At 39.4% G+C, this 19,060-nt stretch overlaps 1 protein-coding gene across 3 annotated transcripts in view; it reads left to right on the forward strand.

Moving 5' to 3' along the window:
• Positions 1-19,060, forward strand: part of ELP2 (elongator acetyltransferase complex subunit 2) — a 41,098-nt gene extending 22,038 nt beyond the window's left edge. For 2 of the 3 annotated variants that reach the window (XM_013055969.2, XM_004752285.3), the window contains exons 13-22: positions 435-623; positions 3,266-3,335; positions 4,042-4,137; positions 4,286-4,343; positions 4,981-5,053; positions 9,924-10,116; positions 11,525-11,646; positions 13,697-13,830; positions 14,359-14,472; positions 18,242-19,060. In XM_013055969.2, coding sequence (XP_012911423.1) covers positions 435-623; positions 3,266-3,335; positions 4,042-4,137; positions 4,286-4,343; positions 4,981-5,053; positions 9,924-10,116; positions 11,525-11,646; positions 13,697-13,830; positions 14,359-14,472; positions 18,242-18,398 — 1,206 coding nt within the window. In that variant the 3' untranslated portion in view covers positions 18,399-19,060. Of the gene's footprint in view, positions 1-434; positions 624-3,265; positions 3,336-4,041; positions 4,138-4,285; positions 4,344-4,980; positions 5,054-9,923; positions 10,117-11,524; positions 11,647-13,161; positions 13,260-13,696; positions 13,831-14,358; positions 14,473-18,241 lie in introns of those variants that run through there. The other variant, XM_045065522.1, reaches the window with a different exon arrangement.

A 19,060-nucleotide genomic window follows, 5' to 3' on the forward strand; every position in this document is an offset into this window, starting at 1 on the left:
TTGGGAAACAGTTTGATAGTTTCTTAAAAATTTAAATATGTATCAGTGATAACATCCAGCTAGTTTACTCACAGGTGGCGTTTACCCAAGAAAAATAGAAGTCCAGGTTCATGCAAAGATTTGTACAGAAATGATCACAACTTCTTTTTCAGTAAAAGACAAAAAGTGGAAAGAACCTACGTGTCTTATCATATGTGAATGGATCAACAAGATTGTGTGTCTGTGTGTTGTGTGTGTGTGTTTCTAACTTTACAAGGGAATACTATTCAGTAACAAAAAGGATTGAATTAGCATTAAACAACACGGATGAATACGGTCTATGGTCATATTTCCATGGCATAATAAAAAATTGTGCATCTGATATTTTGCTTGTTGAAAAGAATTTGGCTTCTGAAATGTATGATCATTTTTTTTAATCCTATTTTAATACCCAGGTGACGTGGCATGAAATTGCCAGGCCTCAGATACATGGATATGACCTGAAATGTTTGGCAATGATTAGTCGGTTTCAGTTTGTATCTGGAGCAGATGAAAAAGTTCTTCGAGTATTTTCTGCACCTCGGAATTTTGTGGAAAACTTTTGTGCCATTACGGGCCAGTCACTGAATCTTTTGCTTTGTAATGTGAGTATTCCTCTAATGTTTCAACTAAATCCACGTACTTCATTTAAAATTTCTTTTTCTCAGGTGCCTGGGTGGCTCCGTTGGTTAAGCAACTGCTTTCAGCTCAGGTCATGGTCCCAGAGTCCTGGGATCGAGTCCTACATCGGGCTCCCAGCTCCATGGGGAGTCTGCTTCTCCCTCTGACCATTCCCCTTCTCAAAGGGTAACAAAAAAGTCAAATCAGCTTGATAAAACTTCTGTGCACACTGTGGCATGCAGTAATTTAAATGTTAAAACCAGAAAATTTTTTAAAAAAGTAGCCTAAAACACTGTAAAGAGTTACAATGTTAAATCAAGGCAGGAATACCCTGTATCATCACTGTGTTAAGTGCCTACAATAAAACAATATATAATAGGTCATATTTTGTTTTCTTTCTTTCTTTTTTTTTTTTTTTTTTAAAGATTTTATTTATTTGACAGAGCTCACAAGTAGGCAGAGAGGCAGGCAGAGAGAGAGAGGTGGAAGCAGGCTCCCTGCTGAGCAGAGAGCCCGATGTGGGGCTCAATCCTAGGACACTGGGATCATAACCTGAGTCAAAGGCAGTTGCTTAGCCAACTGAGATACCCAGGTGCCCCGAGATAGGTCATATTTCCAGGGAGATTTCCATGTAGCTGTAGGTTAGAGGTAGGGAACAGTGGAACTGAAGTACTTGGAATTACTAGATGAGACCATTGATTTTTTTGGTGGTAAAAGTAAATTATTCATAGAAGAAAGAGGACTGAAATAAGGTAATGAGAAAATGTTTAATGGCACTTCATTTGGATTTTGAAAAGGTAAGTTTTTTTATGTTTATACTCTTTACAGAAGATTTGAGCTGCTTATAAAAATACATAAGTTATGAAAATTATGAAGTAGTTTTGAAGGGAAATTAGGAAGATAGTTGTGTTATACAGAAGCATGAGCATTACATGGTTCTTTACTGTACTTAGAGATGGGTCACAAATTTGGTCTGAGATTGCAAAGGGTAAGTACACTTGATAGTCAGAAGGAAGGAGAGAGAGTGAGGAAGCAGCAGGGTAGCCCAGGCTATTCAGATGAAGAGTAGTGTATCCAGGGAAATGGAGAGACAGAAAAAGTCAAGCGCTGGAGGACCTGGGGAGGCAGGCACGATTTAGACCAGTGGGTGCTATTGGAGGGTCCCTAAACAAAGTCCTGAAAAAATACTTTGGGGTGGAAAATGTTATGGGAAAACAGGATGTCTTTGAGCCTGGAGGCTCTGAAGGCAGGGCAACTAATACAATCTGGGTAAGAAAGTTATTTGAAATAAACTCGCAACTTCGTTTCCCTGAGTGTTTGCTGAGCACCTCATGACACAGGCTTTTTTTATTGTGTGAAGATCTCAGGTTCTGTTTTGCTTGTTTCTAATCATAAGAGACAGTGGGAATGAGATCAAAAGGGAAGTCTTGATTGGGATTATTATATAGAGCTGTGGGGGTGGAAGGGCAGTTAGTTTCAGGATGTCTCAGTTCTAGGGATCAAAATGTGATTCTAGGATTCCACAAGAGCTTTGCTCCAGGTATACGCTCAATTCCATGTCCTAAGATACAGAGATTCCTTAGGCTGGAAAGTCTCTTGCTGTATTTTGGAGTTTGTTCCCATTGTGAATGTGGGGATAGGTTTGTAGGAGTGCCTTTTGTGGCTCTTTTTGTTTTTCTTGGTTTCTGAGACAAAGCGTGCAGCCTCTCATGTCCTGGGTAGCTGTTCTTGATGATGGCTTAAATTCCCACTGCACCTGTTTGTGTTGGGTTCCAGCTCCTGTATGAGAGCCTAAATTGTGAGAAATGCTCTTAGCATATGAGCATGTGCTGGTGTTGATGGTTAGCATATAGTTTTTTGTGAGACAATTTGATATAAATTGCAGGGCAGAAGCAGTTTATTGGCATTTCAGTGGCACTCTGTAAAAAAAATTTTTAAATATTGAGTTATTTAAATATGTTTAAGAAAAATACTGTGTGCCTTTTTAGAAAACAGGTTTTTGCATGAGCATCATTAGGGATGTGCTTGGGAGACTTTTGGAAGTAGAGCCCCAGGTATGCCATTTTCAGTCCATTCTTTGCTAGAAACCAGAGTAGTGCACTCTTCATCAGACTCTGAAACTCCCGCAGCTCTTAGGGTTTGGCAAGCTTATGGTTGAGAGGATAGCCGACTTTGTGGATTGGGTGTGGCGGGTTGGGGGTTAACTGCAGCATGTCTTTGGAGAGTGATTGCTTAGCGTTCCATCTGTTGGTTTCAAGGAAAATGGAAGTATGGGCAGAAAATCCACACAGCTTGGCCTTTAAATTGTTCCTCTGCATTTATGAGCATGACATTTTGTGTGCCTGAGGTCATGGTAACTTTTAGTGTTTATTTTTTTTTTTTTTTATTTTTTTTTTTTTTTAAAGATTTTATTTATTTATCGGGGGGGGGAGCGAGCACAGACAGACAGAATGGCAGGCAGAGGCAGAGGGAGAAGCAGGCTCCCTGCTGAGCAAGGAGCCCGACGTGGGACTCGATCCCAGGACGCTGGGATCATGACCTGAGCCGAAGGCAGCTGCTTAACCAACTGAGCCACCCAGGCGTCCCAACTTTTAGTGTTTAAAATATATCATATCTTTTATTCCAGCAAGACGGTGACCTTCCAGAAGGAGCTACTGTCCCTGCTTTGGGGTTATCAAATAAAGCTGTCTTTCAGGGTAAGGCTTGAAGTGTCCAAACTTTGTGAATCCATAGTGGTATTTAAAACCTAGTTACACTTGCATAACATGTATCTCCTGTTCATTACTGATTTTTTTTAATAACTTTTTAAAGATTCATGTATTTATTTTAGAGAAGTGGGGAGGAGCAGAGGGAGAGAGAATCTCAAGCAGACCCCTTGCTGAGTGCAGAGCTTGAAGTGTGCTTCGATACCCACAACCCAAGCTACTACCAAGAGTCGGCCGCTTGAATGACTGTGCCACCTAAATGTCCCTGATTTTTTCTTTATTTGAATCACAATACATGCTCTGCTTTTTCCATCAGTCATTCCATGCTGAGTACTCTGCCCATACACAGGCCCTGAAATCGGTGCAGCTTTCACAGGGTGTGTTTCATGGAGCACTCCCACTGCACATGCTGCTGCAGCTAGCCTGAAGAATTTGTCTGATTATCAGTTTGGGAAATATTAGGTCAAAGAAAAAGGAAGGAATCTTTATGGAATTGACTGGTGCTTCAAGGAGCACATTTGGAAAATACTGGAGTAGCAGAAATACCCTTGGCTTTGGAATCACACTGATGCATCTTTGAAGTACAATCAGTACTTTGAGGTGCCTCTGCTTTCTGATGGTCTTAATATTGGGCTTTGCATAGGTCATAGACATATGGGGATTAATTCATGATGTTAATGTGTTTCTTTTAAACTAGGAGATATAGCTTCTCAGCCTTCTGATGAAGAGGAACTGTTAACTAGTACTAGTTTTGAGTATCAACAAATGGCCTTTCACCCCTCCGTACTTACTGGTAAGAAGTGGTAAAAAAGTGATTTAATAGAATAATTAGTACATATAGTGTGGTACCTGTTAACTGTTGACCTAAGTAAAGGCTATAGAATTCACTTACTAACATGAAAATTGAAAAAAATAATTTCAGTGCTTTACATTTATTATAGAACCTCCCACTGAGGATCATCTTCTGCAGAATACTTTATGGCCTGAAGTTCAAAAACTGTAAGTTAAACTGTGCTAAGATCTTTGATCTGATTCTGTCCTAACTTGTGATATTTTTTCTCCTCATAATTTGATTTTCTCCTTTGCTTTCCTTTTATCTACATTCTCCCCGCCATTCCCATCTAAAAATCTTCAGTGGCCTTCCTAAGGGGCAAGAATTGACCTTCACATAGATTTTTATATTACTTATGTATTCTATTTACTGGATTTGTTTATTGGTCTTCATTTTTAAAGTAGAGAAACATCACATTTATTTTCTTTTCTGAAAAGGACTTTTAAGATTTATTATTCTGTTTTTGTTTTTTTCCCTTTTGTGGTTCTCCATCAAAACTTTTCTGGATTTATTGTTTGTTGTACTGGCTGGTTGGGGGTTAAAATTCATATTTTAATCTTATTGTTTGAATAAGTTGTATCACTTTTAGGAAGCTGGCATTTTACTCAGGAAGATCACTTTTAGGAAGCTTGCCAGTCTCTCTGTTTTTTCCCTAAATGTTTGCCTAGACAGAAACGTAATGTCCCTAAAAGAATTGTATGTTAGAGAGATTTATGTTCTTTTCACATTTTAAAACTGCAGCCTGAGATTAGGGACATATACTAATATAGGGTTATGCCTTTTTTTTTTCTTTTTAAATTTTAGATATGGACATGGTTATGAAATATTTTGTGTTGCTTGTAGCAATTCAAAGACTCTGCTTGCCTCAGCATGTAAGGTAGGGAATTTTACTTTCTTACTCCATTTGTTCACATGTTACTTGAGTCGTCAGGCTCTTAAAGTTGTGGTGATGGAGGCGGAATGCTCCATGAAAGGCCACTGGAACTTGCTTTTTTCTGAATCTTGCTTTTGCAGTCTCATTTTCCTTCTGTCCCTTCAACAGCTTGCAACTGAGGGGCACCTGGCTGGCTTAGTCAGTAGAGCACGTGACTCTTGATCTCTGTATTGTGAGTCCAAGCCCCACAAGGGGTGTAGAGCTTACTTAAAAAATATATAAATTTGAAAAAAAAAAAATCTGTAAGTTTTTTTTTGTCTGTTGGATTTTAAGTCTGTTTCAGCCACATGCATTTGTTCTTAAATACTTGGTTTAAGTTGATTTATTTAATGAGGTATTTTTAAATGACCCCAAAATGCAATAAATTGAAATAATTGGGAGTCCTGAAGACAGGGGGGAATGAGAAGGTCAAAGCCAGCGTGCTCCGCTCCATCTGACAGTTTGTCCAGAAGCAGACATGGTACTGCCTGGAGGGAGTGGAGTCCCTCAGCCCATGCCAGGGAGGGGATGAGGCGGGGTGAGGCTGGCTTCTTAGCATGTGGCACTGCGGAATAGTGCTTTTCAAGCTTCTGCCTGGGCGAGTGATCTCAAACTCACAGTTCACTGTTTACCCATATTCTGTGGAGTGTCTGAAAGGTCTGAGACCCACATATTTCCCTACGTTTTCTAAAATTTACTCGTTTTAAGCTGATGACTTGCGCTGCCTATCTCTTGAGCCCCTCTCTCTGCTTTTATTGTGACTTCTTGCCACCACCTGTATTGAGTCATCATAAGATTGGGGCGCCTAGGGGCACCTGGATGGCTCAGTAGGTTAAAGCCTTTGCCTTCTGCTCAGGTCATGATCCCAGGGTCCTGGGGTCAAGCCCCACATCAGGCTCTCTTCTCTGCGGGAAGCCTGCTTCCTTCTCTCTCTCTCTGCCTGCCTCTGATACCCCTCCTGCCTCATGTTCTTTGCTGGTTGTCCCCTCTGTGAGGATGGTACTGAGACTACTTCCTTTTGTTATGGGGCCTGTGGAAGGAATAGAGCTTAGCAGCAATAGCCATGCTTCTATTGAGCAGCTAATTTATTTTTAGCTTTGGGCACTGTCAGTCATTAATTGGTTATTTTTCATTTTCACATGGGCTTGCTTGTAGCAAATGTGTACCACTTTCTTATTGTTATTTGTATGCTTTTTCTGTGTATTTCATATTTTAGTAAACAGTAGAAAAGAGGTGTGGCTTGGAAAGTTTAAATCTGAAAGTTTACCTGAAGGGTAGCTGGGTTTCTTGAATAGAGGATGTTACCCACACATTTGGTTTTTATTGGTGAGGCAAATGATTGGATGTATCTCCCTTTGAAATTAACTTTTTTTTTGTATTTGAGAGAAAGAGGGCAAGAGAGAGAGAACAAGCAAGGGGAGTGGCAGAGGAAGAGGGAGAAGCAGGCTCTTTGCCTAGCAGGAAGCCCTACGTGGGGCTGGATCCCAGGACCCTGGGATGATGACCTGAGCTGAAGGTAGACGCTCAACTGACTGAGCCACTCAGGCACCTGAAACTAACATTTTTAACAGCTTCATTTAGTGTTATTTGCATACTATAAATTGCATGTTGAAAGTGGACAGTTTGAAAAGTTTTGACATATTTGTTTATATTCGTGAAATCATAACCACAATTAAGATAATGAATGTAGCCATCAACCCCAGAAATTTTCCTCTGCCCCTTGGTAAGTCCTCTTTCTTGTCCCTTTCCTGCCCTATCCCTAGGAAACCACTCATCTGCTTTCTGTCATGATAGAGTACTTTGCATCTTCTAAAATTTATATAAATGGCATCCTACTGTATGTTCTCTCCTTTTTTTTCTTTTTTGTGGTCCAGCTGCTTTCATTCTGTATAAGAATTTGGGGTTCATCTGTGTTGTTGCATGTATGAGCAGTTTATTCTTTTTATTGCTGAGTAGTTTTCCCATGTACAGATACATTACAATTTGTTGATCTATTCACTTTTTTTTTTAAGATTTTATTTATTTGAGAGAGAGAGCATGCACAAGTTGGGGGAGGGACAGAGGGAGAAGCAAACTTCCCACTGAGCAGGGACTCCAAAACGGGGCTCTATCCCAGGACCCTGAGATCTTACACCTCACCCTGTGCCCTGACACTTTTTGTTTTGGTGAGGGAAGCATTCTGAGAATTAGTCAGGAAAATAATGGTAATTGTTCTTTGATATTTTCGAATAACCAGCTTTTTGATTTTCCTCTGCTTCTGTTTCTTCTGTTTTTGTTTCTATTTCTTTGATTTTTGCTGTTTGTTTGTTTTTTTGAAGATTTTATTTAAGTGAGAGAGCATACTAGTTGGAACAGGGGGAGGGCCAGAGGGAGAGGAAGAAGCAAGCTGTCCGCGAAGCAGGGAGCCCTATGTGGAACTCAATCCAGGGACCCTGGGATCATGACCTGAGCTAAAGGCAGACACTTAACTGACTGAGCCACACCTATGCACCCGTTTATTTTTTTCTTAGATTTCATTTCCTTTTCTGTTTCTAGTTTAATAAGGTTAAAGCTGAGACCACTCATTTCAGATCTTCCTAATATAGGTGTTGAGAGCTGTAAATTGTTAAGTATTATTTTTGGGGCATTCCATAAATTTTGATGCAGTCCATTCATTTTCACCTAACTGAAAATGTTTTTTAATTTACCTTTGATTTTTGTCTTTTCCCTATAGGTTTTTTTGAGATTTATTATTTAGTTTCCATATACTGAATGTTTCCCAAATAGCTGTTGATTTCTAATTTAATTTCATTGTGGTCAGAGAACATAGTATGATTTGAGTCCTTTGAAATTTAATCTTGGTAAATTTCCATGTTTACTTGAAAAGAATGTGGATTCTGTTTCTGTTGGGTGGAGTGTTCTGAAAATATGAATTACGTCAAATTGGTTGATAGTATTCATGTCGTCTTTATCCTCTCAGTTTTATTGAGAGTAGCATTTTGAAATCTTTGACTATAATTGCAGGCTTATCTTTTAATCCTTGTATTTCAGGCAGTTTTACTTTATATATCTTAAAGCTCTACTGTTAAAACATTTATGCTTTGTTATGTTCTCTTGATTGACTTGTTTTACAAATTAGAACAATTCTCTCTATTTTTGGCAGTGTGTTGTGTTCTGATCTCAAGTCTACATTGTCCAATGCTCATAGAGCCACTCCAGCTTTCTTTTGAGAAGTGCTTGAATTATGTATCTTTTTCCATCCTTGTACTTTAAGCTGTTTTCAAGTGGGTTTCTTAAAGGCAGCGTACAGTTGGATCTTGCTTTTTTATTCATCTTGATAATCTTCCATTTTAACAGGGGCACATCTAACATAATAATATGCTTGGATTTAAATCTTTCATCTTGCTATTTGTTTTCTATTTCATCCATCCTTTCTTTGTTTCATTTTACTTATTTTGGATTGATTGATTGCTTTATTGCTTTTTATGAGTCCATTTTATTTCTTTTGTTTGGTTAGTAGATACAACCACTGTGTTATTTTATTGGTTGTCTTTCATCTCATACTGCACCTCTGTCATTTGCCACAGTCTGCCTCCAAGTAATGTTGCACTATTTCATATATGATTTAAGAACTTCATAGAAGTGTACTTTTGTTTCCCCCTACTCTTTGGTATTGTTGGACACTTCTTCACAGAAATCTGATAAGATCTTGTCATTTTTCCTTTGAGCAGTCCGTTATCTTTTGAAGAGATTTAAATAAAAAATTTCCAGCAGATACCATTTTATTTTGCCTAAAGGCTATTTTTTAACATTCCTAGTAATGCATTTCTGCTGATCATGAATTTTTTGAGCTTCTGCCTGTCTGACAGATCTGTCTCTCCCTAATTTTTGAATGATTTTTATAGTGGGTAAGAAATTGTTGGTTTTACTTTGAGTACATTAAAGATGTAGCTCCATTTTTTTAATTTGCTTTTTTTTTTTTTAAGATTTTATTTATGTGACAGAGATCACAAGTAGGCAGAGGCAAGCAGAGAGAGAGGAGGAAGCAGGCTCCCTGCTGAGCAGAGAGCCCGCTGTGGGGCTTGATCCCAGGACTCTGGGACAATGACCTGAGCCGAAGGCAGAGGCCCTAACCCCCTGAGCCACCCAGGTGCCCCTATTTGCATTTTTTCTAATGAGAGTCTGCTATAATTTTTTTGTTTCTTGGTGATGGGGTTTTTTTCCTCCTCCCACTGCAATTTTATGTTTATTGCTGGTTTTAAACAATTTGATTATTGTTGATATAATTTCCTTCATGTTGGCTGTGCTTGGGTTTTACTGAACTTCTTGGATCTCTGTATGTTTATTGTTTTTATCAAATTTGGGAATTTTGGGGCCATTATCTTTTTTTTTTTTTTTAAGATTTTATTTATTTATTTGAAAGAGATCACAAGTAGGCCGAGACATAGGCAGAGAGAGAGGAAGGGAAGCGGGCTCCCTGCTGAGCAGAGAGCCCGATGCAGGGCTTGATCCCAGGACCCTGGGATCATGACCTGAGCCAAAGGCAAAGGCTTTAACCCACTGGGCCACCCAGGCGCCCCATACTCTTAATTACAAATTAACAGACACACGTATTCTTGTAAAACATTTAAACACTGTGATGATGGTGTCTGTCTCTGATGAGTCACCTAGTCTAATCCTAGTCTTCCTCTTCCTGGAGATTATTCTGCTTGTAGTATGTATTGCCTCAGAATTTTCCCCTATTTATACAGATACATACAATATACCCATAGTAACAGCATGTTATTTTAAAAAATATGAGTTCTTTTTCCAGTCTGTTTCTACTTAAATTGCTTGTTTGATCTCTGTTCTCCAGGCAGCTAAGAAAGAACATGCAGCCATCATTCTTTGGAACACTACATCTTGGAAACAGGTGCAGAATTTAGTTTTTCACAGTTTGACTGTCACGCAGATGGCCTTCTCACCCAACGACAAGTTCTTACTAGCTGTTTCCAGAGATCGAACCTGGTCACTGTGGAAAAGGCAAGACATAATCTCGCCTGACTTAGGTAAACCATCTTCCAGTTGGAAGATTATTAGTGAAACACTTATGTTCATTTTATCTACCTTGTGGAACTACTAGGTAAAGAGGACTAGAGGTAATAACAAGGTGAAGGCCAGAGTCTCACTGTTGTGAGGTCTTTCAGAGTTGTGTTCTGAGGAAGACTTGAACCTTCCTTGTAAGATTTAAATGCAGTGATCTTTGAGTTGACTTCCTTGTGATTATATAGTCAGGATGGCATGTATTCAGACATCTCCATTAACAGAAACATAAAAATCTAAAAAACATAGATTTTTGTGGATTGATAAAAGAGAATGGCAATGGAAGACTGAATGGGTGCCATATTCTGAGCTAGGATTTTATGGGACAGGAATAATGAAGATACAATTAAATTATGAAAATTATTAGAAGGACGATTATCTTTACCTTTTTCCTGCTTACCCTGTCACTTTGGTAGTTAGGAAGGGCATTTTAGGTATCCGTCTGTGAATACCATGACCCCTGGCAGGATATTAACACCCACCTTGCATTTTCCTCTGAGCCTGGCATAAATTAAAAACAAAAAGGGGATGGAAACTTTTGTGTTGTTGGAGCATGGCCTGTTTTGATTCCCCCGATTTCTTTGGGTAAAATCTATAGAGGGTTTAAAATATCTTTGTGTTGTTTAATTGTGTTTTAGTTTTCCATTGATATAACTTGCATGCAGTTTGATCTTGTGATATTCCTAGTCTCTTAGTTTCTTGTATTTTAGAGGTTAGAGTAAACTGATTTCTTTTGCAATGAGTGATTTCCTAACACGCAGCCTTTACTTTTTAAAAAGTTAATGTGACACTAATGATACATCCATTAATCTCTTGTATCTTTATGGATTACAGATTAATAAAGTAAAAATTACTTACAATTTTATTTTTGAGGTAATTTTATTTTTTTATAATTTTATTTTTTATTTTTAACTTTATTTTTTAGGTGTAGTCCATATGAGGACTAGAAGTTTACCTGACACTTAAATCTTACAAGGGCAAAGGTTTTTTTAAGGTTTTTGTTTATTTGAGGTTTTTTTCCCATTATGTAAGAGTACGGTAATCTTTTTTCCTTATGTGTAAATCTGGCTACTTGCGGAGGAAAGTTAAATTGCTCAGGCTTCTTATACAGTTGAAATTTTAGTTCAGTGCCTGGAAGATGTTTGTCACCAGTCACTGGAGAATGACTAGTAACATAAAAGCATTCCTTCCTGGAAGAGTACATGTATGCCCGGAGCCTTCTGCTGAGGGCCAGCAGCCAGGTCTGCTGTAAATGTGCCTATGTGTAGATTGATTGCTACAGGGGGTGATGTGTATGACATGTAAGCATAGATTTCTACTAGATGAAACCAGCTCTGTCTGCCTTGTGAGCAGTGTGTGTGGTGTTTCTTTCAGACCCAGTTTTCAGCCTCTTCGCCTTCACCAACAAGGTAACTGCTGTGCACAGTAGAATTATTTGGTCTTGTGATTGGAGTCCCGATAGCAAGTATTTCTTCACTGGGAGTCGGGACAAAAAGGTGATTTTTTTTAACTTCGTATTTTTCAAATGTAAAATAATAATACAGGTATATTTGGATAGAAAATACATTATCCTGACTTTCTGATAAAATTAAAAATAATCTATGTATTTCTTCTGTGTTTTTCAATTGCATGCATAAAAAGGCTTTCCTTGTTAAAAGCTATAAATACATTTCTCTGAAATACCAAATATGAAAAGAAAACCTTTCAGACACATGGTGTTCATCAAAGGGCCCCAGTGAGGGAGAAGTAGTGAATGAAATGGTTGAAGACTAACAATGTAGAAGAGCAGGAGGGGGTGGAGGGGCATCAGGAGGAAAACAGTTGGCTTTTCTTTTTCATACTTCTATGAATTAAAATTTTCCTCTATAATAGAGGATTATCGCCTTTTCATTCAGTGGAGGAAGCAGTGTATATGGGTGTGTGTGTGTGTGTGTGTGTTTATTTCCTAAGCTTTAAAAAAATCAAAACAATTCAGAGAGGAACGGGTTCTTGACTGCTGCCCTCATCCCGGCCTCTGGTCTCTGCTGTCCTCACACTCCTTAAAATACTCTTTTCCTTTTTCTGCAGACCAGAGATGGGGAGGCAGTTGAATGTTTCCTTTCCTCTCCCTGCCCTCTCCAGTTGTCATGGTGCAAATTACCAAAGCAGAGGGCTGGTGTGGACATGTCACTCAGTGAAACACTGAAGTGTCAGCCTCTAACCCATTTCTTTTAGACTGTCACTTGCGTCCATTCACCGGTCCGCTTCTCCCCGGGTGCCACCTTGCTGTGCTGTGCTGTGCTGACCACCGAGGGAGCAGAACTGCTTCTGCCCTCTACGCGGTCGCACGTGCTGCCACCAGGGCTCCCAGGGATGTGTCAGGCCTGAACCGGACGGAGTGTCACCCAGCACACATTCTCAGAAGTATACTTCTGATTACTTGGTCAGAGCCTCCTACTGGGCATCTTGCTTTGACCTGGATTTTGTAAGTGTTGTCCACTGCACTTCACTCTGTTTCTTTGTGACTAGTCACATCCCTTGGAGACATGAGCTTCTGTTTTAGGATTTTATGTCCCCTTAGTGCCTGCGGTTTTTGGTCAGTTGCTTCGAAGAAGGAAGAGGTAGACCAGACGACAAGTGATGGACAGCAAAGCAAAGTTTATTGAGCAAGAGTACAAAGCTCCCAGAGGGGGAGGGGGACCCTAGTGGGTTGCCCTTGGAGTTTCTAAGTTTAGGGGGTTTTATGAGGTCTTTTGCAGAACTTTTTTAAACAGGGTGTGCTGAGTCGTGCTGATCAGGGCTTTGGTCATGTATCTGTCTACCTATTATGTTAATGTCCACATGCTGATGGTCCTTTTTTTACTGACATCTGGGGGCTTAGGTCTTAACTGCCCCTTCCCCATGACATGGACAGATGCTTTTGTGGTTAATTGTCTTATTTTAGGATGTTTTACAGAAGTCCTGTCTGCAAAGACTGCAGAGCAGAATGTCAGTGCTATTTTATCTTAGCTGTCCTGATTCTGTGTTGTCAGGGATCCTGGCCCTGGCCGCCTGTCAGTGAACGCCTAAACCTTCTAGGGAAGTGTCATTTCTCACGCAGGGTATCGTCACAATTAGGCCCTCCTGCCTGGTGAGTCGTTTCCCTGAGCAGCTGTGGTATAGAGGAAAAGCCAGGGCTGGACTGGTCCCCATGCGTGTGTAGTATTGTCTTGGACATGTGCACGAGCCTCTTAATGAGGATGTGACCGATAGACTCTCCCTAGGTCAGAACTGGTTTCCTGAGTATAAAAGAGTGTCCTGGACAATCCCTGGTCTCTGGGCAGGGGCAGTCCCTGTTTGGACCAGCACATTTAGGTAATTGAGGTCTCACAGACTTGGGTCTGCTACCCCGTGGCTTCTCTGTGATGCTTGCAGTACTCTGAAATCCTGGAACATCAGCTGCCAATGTAAATGAGGCATACAATAAATGCTAGAATGAATATTTTGCATTATCTGTACTGTCGATACTCTGATGCATTGCTGTAAACCTTGCAAAGAGAAAGCTTTACAGTTTGATCTGTCTGTTAGGTGGTTGTGTGGGGCGAGTGCGACTCCAGTGATGACTCCGTGGAGCACAGCATCGGCCCCTGCTCCTCTGTCCTGGACGTGGGCGGAGCAGTGACAGCCGTCAGTGTCTGCCCGCTGCTTAACCTTTCCCAACGGTCAGTCTCCGAGTGGGGCTTTGTTTCACAGTTTTGTTCACACTTGATTTCTTCATATGTAGTCCTCTTATATTTTCATAGCTTCTGAATTGCTGTTTTTTTCCATAATGCTTACATTTCTTATAGGAATTGTTAAATTGATAGAACACAATGACATTCAGAGTGTGGGAAAATGGGGATTGGGAGTGTGGCTAACAGGTTCTTATTTCAACAAATTTAGAACCGTGGTGCTTTCGCCATAATAAGTGTCTGCAGTAGAATGAGGGCCCCTGTAGCCAGCCAGGGAAACACTGGCTTGTGGGTGTGCCAGCAGAGGACAGAGGGAAAACTGTGCACCCCTGATGGAGAGGTGGCTCCCTGAGGGCGCAGTAGGAGCAGTGCACTCTCTCCTGGGCTGGCACTTGTTTTATAAGCTACTATAAGACAGATGGGAAAGAACTCTGGTAAAGAACTCTGATAGAGCAATGACGGAGATAACAGAAATTGATGCTAATTAATCACTGTCTTCCCCTCCTCCCTTAAAAACAGGTATGTTGTTGCAGTAGGATTAGAGTGTGGAAAGGTTTGTCTATACACATGGAAAAAGACTGATCAAGTTCCAGAAATAAATGACTGGACCCACTGTGTAGAAACAAGTCAAAGGTATTTTCTTATTATTTTTACTTCCATCAGGTTAGATTTTGTTAAAATTACACAAATTACAAATGTATTTGTTACAAAACATTGAGTTTTAATTAGTTTTTATAAAATAAGTTGATCTTTTATAAGTCTTTTTTTCAAAAGATTTATTTATTTGAGAAAGAGTGTGTGGGGCGGGGGGGGTGGGGCGGGCGTCGCAGAGGGAGAGGGAGGGGTCTGCCTGCTGAGCAGGGGAGTCAGATGTGGCTGGATTCTAGGACTCTGAGATTTTGACCTGAGCCAAAATCAAGAGTTGGCCACTGAACCAACTAAGCCACCCAGGCACCCAAAGCATCAAGGTTTATAGTGGCAGTTTTTTTCTAATTTTATTGAGAAGTAATCCATACAGGTGACGTGTAAGTTTATGGCAAATAGCAGAATGTACATACATTATGAAACATTACCACATTTAATTTACATCCATTTATTCATATAGATACAATAAAAAGAGAAAAAACGAATAAAGGAAAGAAATCTCTCCTTGTAATGAGAACTCTTAGGATCTCTTCCCTTAACAAGTCCGTATACATCAAAGCAGGGTCCATGGAGGTCATCATGTTGTACATTACGTGCCTAGTATTACTTGTCTCGTAATTGGGAATTTATACCTTTGACCACCTTCCTGGGATTCCCTCTCCTCTTACCCTCTGCATCTGGTAACCATAAATATGATCTCTTTTCCTATGAGTTTTTGGTTTTATTTTTTGAAGATTCTGTATGTAAGATCATACAGTATTTGTCTTTAGTGGCAAATTTATGCCAGATTTAAATGGAGAGGGACACAAATCTCTATTTGTGGTGCTTACCACTAAGTAGTACTATGGTAGTCTCTTGAAATTGATGTTTGTTACTATATTGCACTTGGTTTTTAAAATTTGCTTGAACAGATTGCTTGTTTGCATAATATCTTTATAGACAACACATTTGAGATGAAAGTGATTTTCATGTCATCTAGAAACTGACTACTGTAGATTTGTAATAAAATTGGATTAAAAATGTGGGTGTTTTTTTTAAACATTTTGATTGTGTTTTGGTAGCCTCATCTTGTGTTTGAACACTTCAGTTCAAATGGTGGAGCAAAATGCCCAGTGCCCCTCAAAGTCACATGCCTGCTTTCACGCATAGGAATTGCTCCCTGAGCCTTATGCCCCGGGCCTGGGCTCTTACTTCCTAAGCTGGCTTAGAACACCTGATGTTTACAAACCACACACCCCCCCTTAGATTGCAGGATCTTTTTTCAATCTAATTTTTAACCCAAACTATTCTTTAAAAATGGCTAAATTTTCAAAAAATCACTAACCTCATTCTATCAGATTTTTTTTTTTTGATTCTTCAACCTTCATATATCTGCACTATTCAAAATAGAATGTCAAATATAATTCCAAATGACAGTATCATGATGAAAATGATGGGCTTGGTGGAGAGAGACCTGTGAGCACATGTCTTTTATAAGATATTTCAACCAGGGGAGTCTGTCTCCTTACTGGCAAAGCATGTTTGTGCTCATAATGTATTGGTTAAAACTCATCCTTCTCCTGCTGCCTTTTTGGCTTCTCTCCCACCTCTGATGGTGGGTTTAGCAATTGAAATAGTTCATACTGTTGCTTACTGAAGAGGGAGGTACTCCAATGAAAATTCCATATTCTAGGCATTTGAAATTTTCTCTCTTCCTGAGCTCCCCTCCCTTCATTTCATCTTCCTTTTATCTTGCCCTGCCCCCAGCAACCCTCAGTTTCTTTTATGAGATTAAGAGTCTCTTATGGTTTGTCAATTTTTTTTTCTTTTTCTTCTTTATTTGACAGGGAGAGATCACAAGTAGGCAGAGAGGTAGGCAGAAAGAGAAAGGGAAGCAGGCTCCCCATCGAGCAGAGAGCCTGATGTGGGACTCGATCCCAGGACCCTGAGATCATGACCTGAGCTGAAGGCAGAGGCTCAACCCACTGAGCCACCCAGGAGCCCAGAAATGAGAGATCTTTAATATTATCAATAATAAATGAAATTCTAGTCATGTCGGTGTCATTTAAAATATTTTTCAGACTTCTGTTGAGGAATCGTGTTTAGATCCAGCTTACTGGTGGTGCAAGAAAACCAATTAAATACCTGTTACAATTTTACTCACTTCATTTTTTAAAAAGTTTGGTATTGGTTTCATTTATAAAGCTCCTCTCCTGATGACTCTGGACTGCCTTTAATAATCAGAGCCAGACTCATGAAAGATGCACTGTCATTGAGATAAGTGCTCAAGTCACAGCCAGTAAAGTGTGGGAGCATTGCCTTGGGAAGAATTTCAGGAAACACTGATTACAGTAGCATTGTCGAAGTGTGTGTAACCTCCAGAGGGACCACTCGCAAGGGCTCACAGTCATGTGGTTGCATAGGTTCTGGTATGCTGATTTTTAAAATGTGTTTCATCACCTCAAGGTTTTATTTCTTTCCTCCCTTTCATCCTGAGAGTGCATCTGGTGACATGTAGGCTCTCAGCATCTGGAAGTATAATTTGTGTGCTCTGGTATTGTTTTTAGGGCTTGCTGCCTTCAAACCTACTTAAATTTTTAACTTTATTTGTCTTTAGTTTGGAGGTCTGATTGCAGGTTAAATTTTTAGGTTTTATTATATTTTTTAGGGATTAATAATCTGTGTTTGGTAACATTCTAGCCCTGTCATGGGGTTGAAGGAGCATTAATAAGAGCATCTTGCCCAAGGTCATGCAGTTAGAGGTCACATTGGAGACCAAGATTGTTTCATTGGGCAATTTATTAAATATTTCTTTATCTTTTCTTACCCAGCAGTAAAAATGTAAGAGTCCATATATGTCACAGGGATGTCAAAAGAATAAAATAATTTTGAATGTGTTGCAAGTCTGAATTCCTTAAAAAGAAACACATTTAGTAATGTTATCTGAAAGACTGGTTTTAATAGCCATTTCATGAATTCCTCTGATCATTAAAAAAATTGACAGGGATTCATTGTTTCTTGCTCTTTTTGGTGGTGTCTTTTGTCAGTAGGTAAGATTTAGTCTGATAGTTTTACTTAGAGTAAGATGTTTTCAACTTTAGAATAAAATTGCTGAAGTATTAGTGATGGTGTTTTAAAAACCTGTACTTTTCAATTTTTACAATTTTATTTTTATTTGAATATGGTTGATATATAGTATTACATTGGTTTTAGGTGTACCTCTTAGTGATTTTACAAGTTTACATGTAATGCTATGTTCACCCAGGTGTAGCTGCCATCTGTCCCTGTTAATGTCACTGTTACAGTGTCATTGGCGTATTCCTCATGCTGTGCCTTTCATTCCTGTGACTTAATTGTTCCATAACTAGAAGCCTGAATCTCCCTCTCATCCACTCTGCCTAACCCTTCCTCATGCTCTGCTCTGGCAGCCATAATTTTGTTCTCTGCATTTATAGGACTGCTTCTGCTTTCTGTAAAACCTGAACCTTTTGATTTTCAGGTTTTGACTTCAATTCATATTAAAAACATTAATAGTGCTTTGGTGAGTGCTGTGAAGTGTGTAAACCTGGCGATTCACAGACCTGCACCCCTGGGGATAAAAATATATGTTTATAAAAAATAAAAAAATTAAAAATTAAAAAAAAATAAAATAAAATATAGCTGAGCAAGGAAAAAAAAACATTAATAGCAAGGGCAAGGTAATTAAATTAATACATTGGTAAAATATTTCATAGTCCTAGCATACGTTCCTTTCATGATTTCTCTATCTTTGTTTTAGCCAAAGTCATACACTTGCTATCAAAAAATTATGCTGGAAGAATTATAATGGAAAAACTGAACAGAATGAAGCAGAAGGCGCAGAATGGTTACACTTCGCAAGTTGTGGTGAAGATCACACTGTGAAGATATACAAAGTTAACAGACGTGCATTGTGATGGGCTTAATAACTACAGGCATGTGGTCATTGGTGTCTGAAGATATTTATCCTGTAAATAGACGACTTTCTTTACCTTATAATTTCATCGAGTTTAATTTTTAAATCCTATAGCAGTAGTGCTTACTGGGTCACAGATCCTTTGAAATCTGATGAAAGCTGCACACTCTTTCCTCACAGACAGACATACGCTCACACCCTCAGAACCTGGCCCACACTTTCAGGGATTCAGACCTGCATCCCTGTGTCCCAGATTAAGAACCACTCTTGTTCTTGTTCTTTTTTTTTTTTTTTTAAAGATTTTATTTGTCTGACAGAGCATAAGCAGGGGAGCAGCAGGCAGAGGGAGAGGGAGAAGCAGACTCCTCGCTGAGTAAGGAACCTGATGGGGTGCGCCATCCCAAGGTCATGACCTGAGCTGAAGACAGAGGCTTAAGCAACGGAGCCACCCTGGCTTCCCCAACCTCCGTTCGTTCTTTATGAGTGAATTTGCCTGATTCTGTGTTATTTTGGGCCTTTACATCTTTTCATATGCCCTTCTTTGGGACATTTCATTATTTATTACCCTCTTCAAAGAGAGGACGCAGAAAATAAAAAGAGATAAAACCCAGAGTACTCAATTTTTATTTTAACAGCTTTTGTAAATAAACAGACTATACTTTC

Source organism: Mustela putorius, unplaced genomic scaffold (genome assembly GCF_011764305.1).
Source record: "Mustela putorius furo isolate JIRA1106 unplaced genomic scaffold, ASM1176430v1.1 tig00003858_pilon_pilon_pilon, whole genome shotgun sequence".
NCBI classification, from domain to species: domain Eukaryota; kingdom Metazoa; phylum Chordata; class Mammalia; order Carnivora; family Mustelidae; genus Mustela; species Mustela putorius.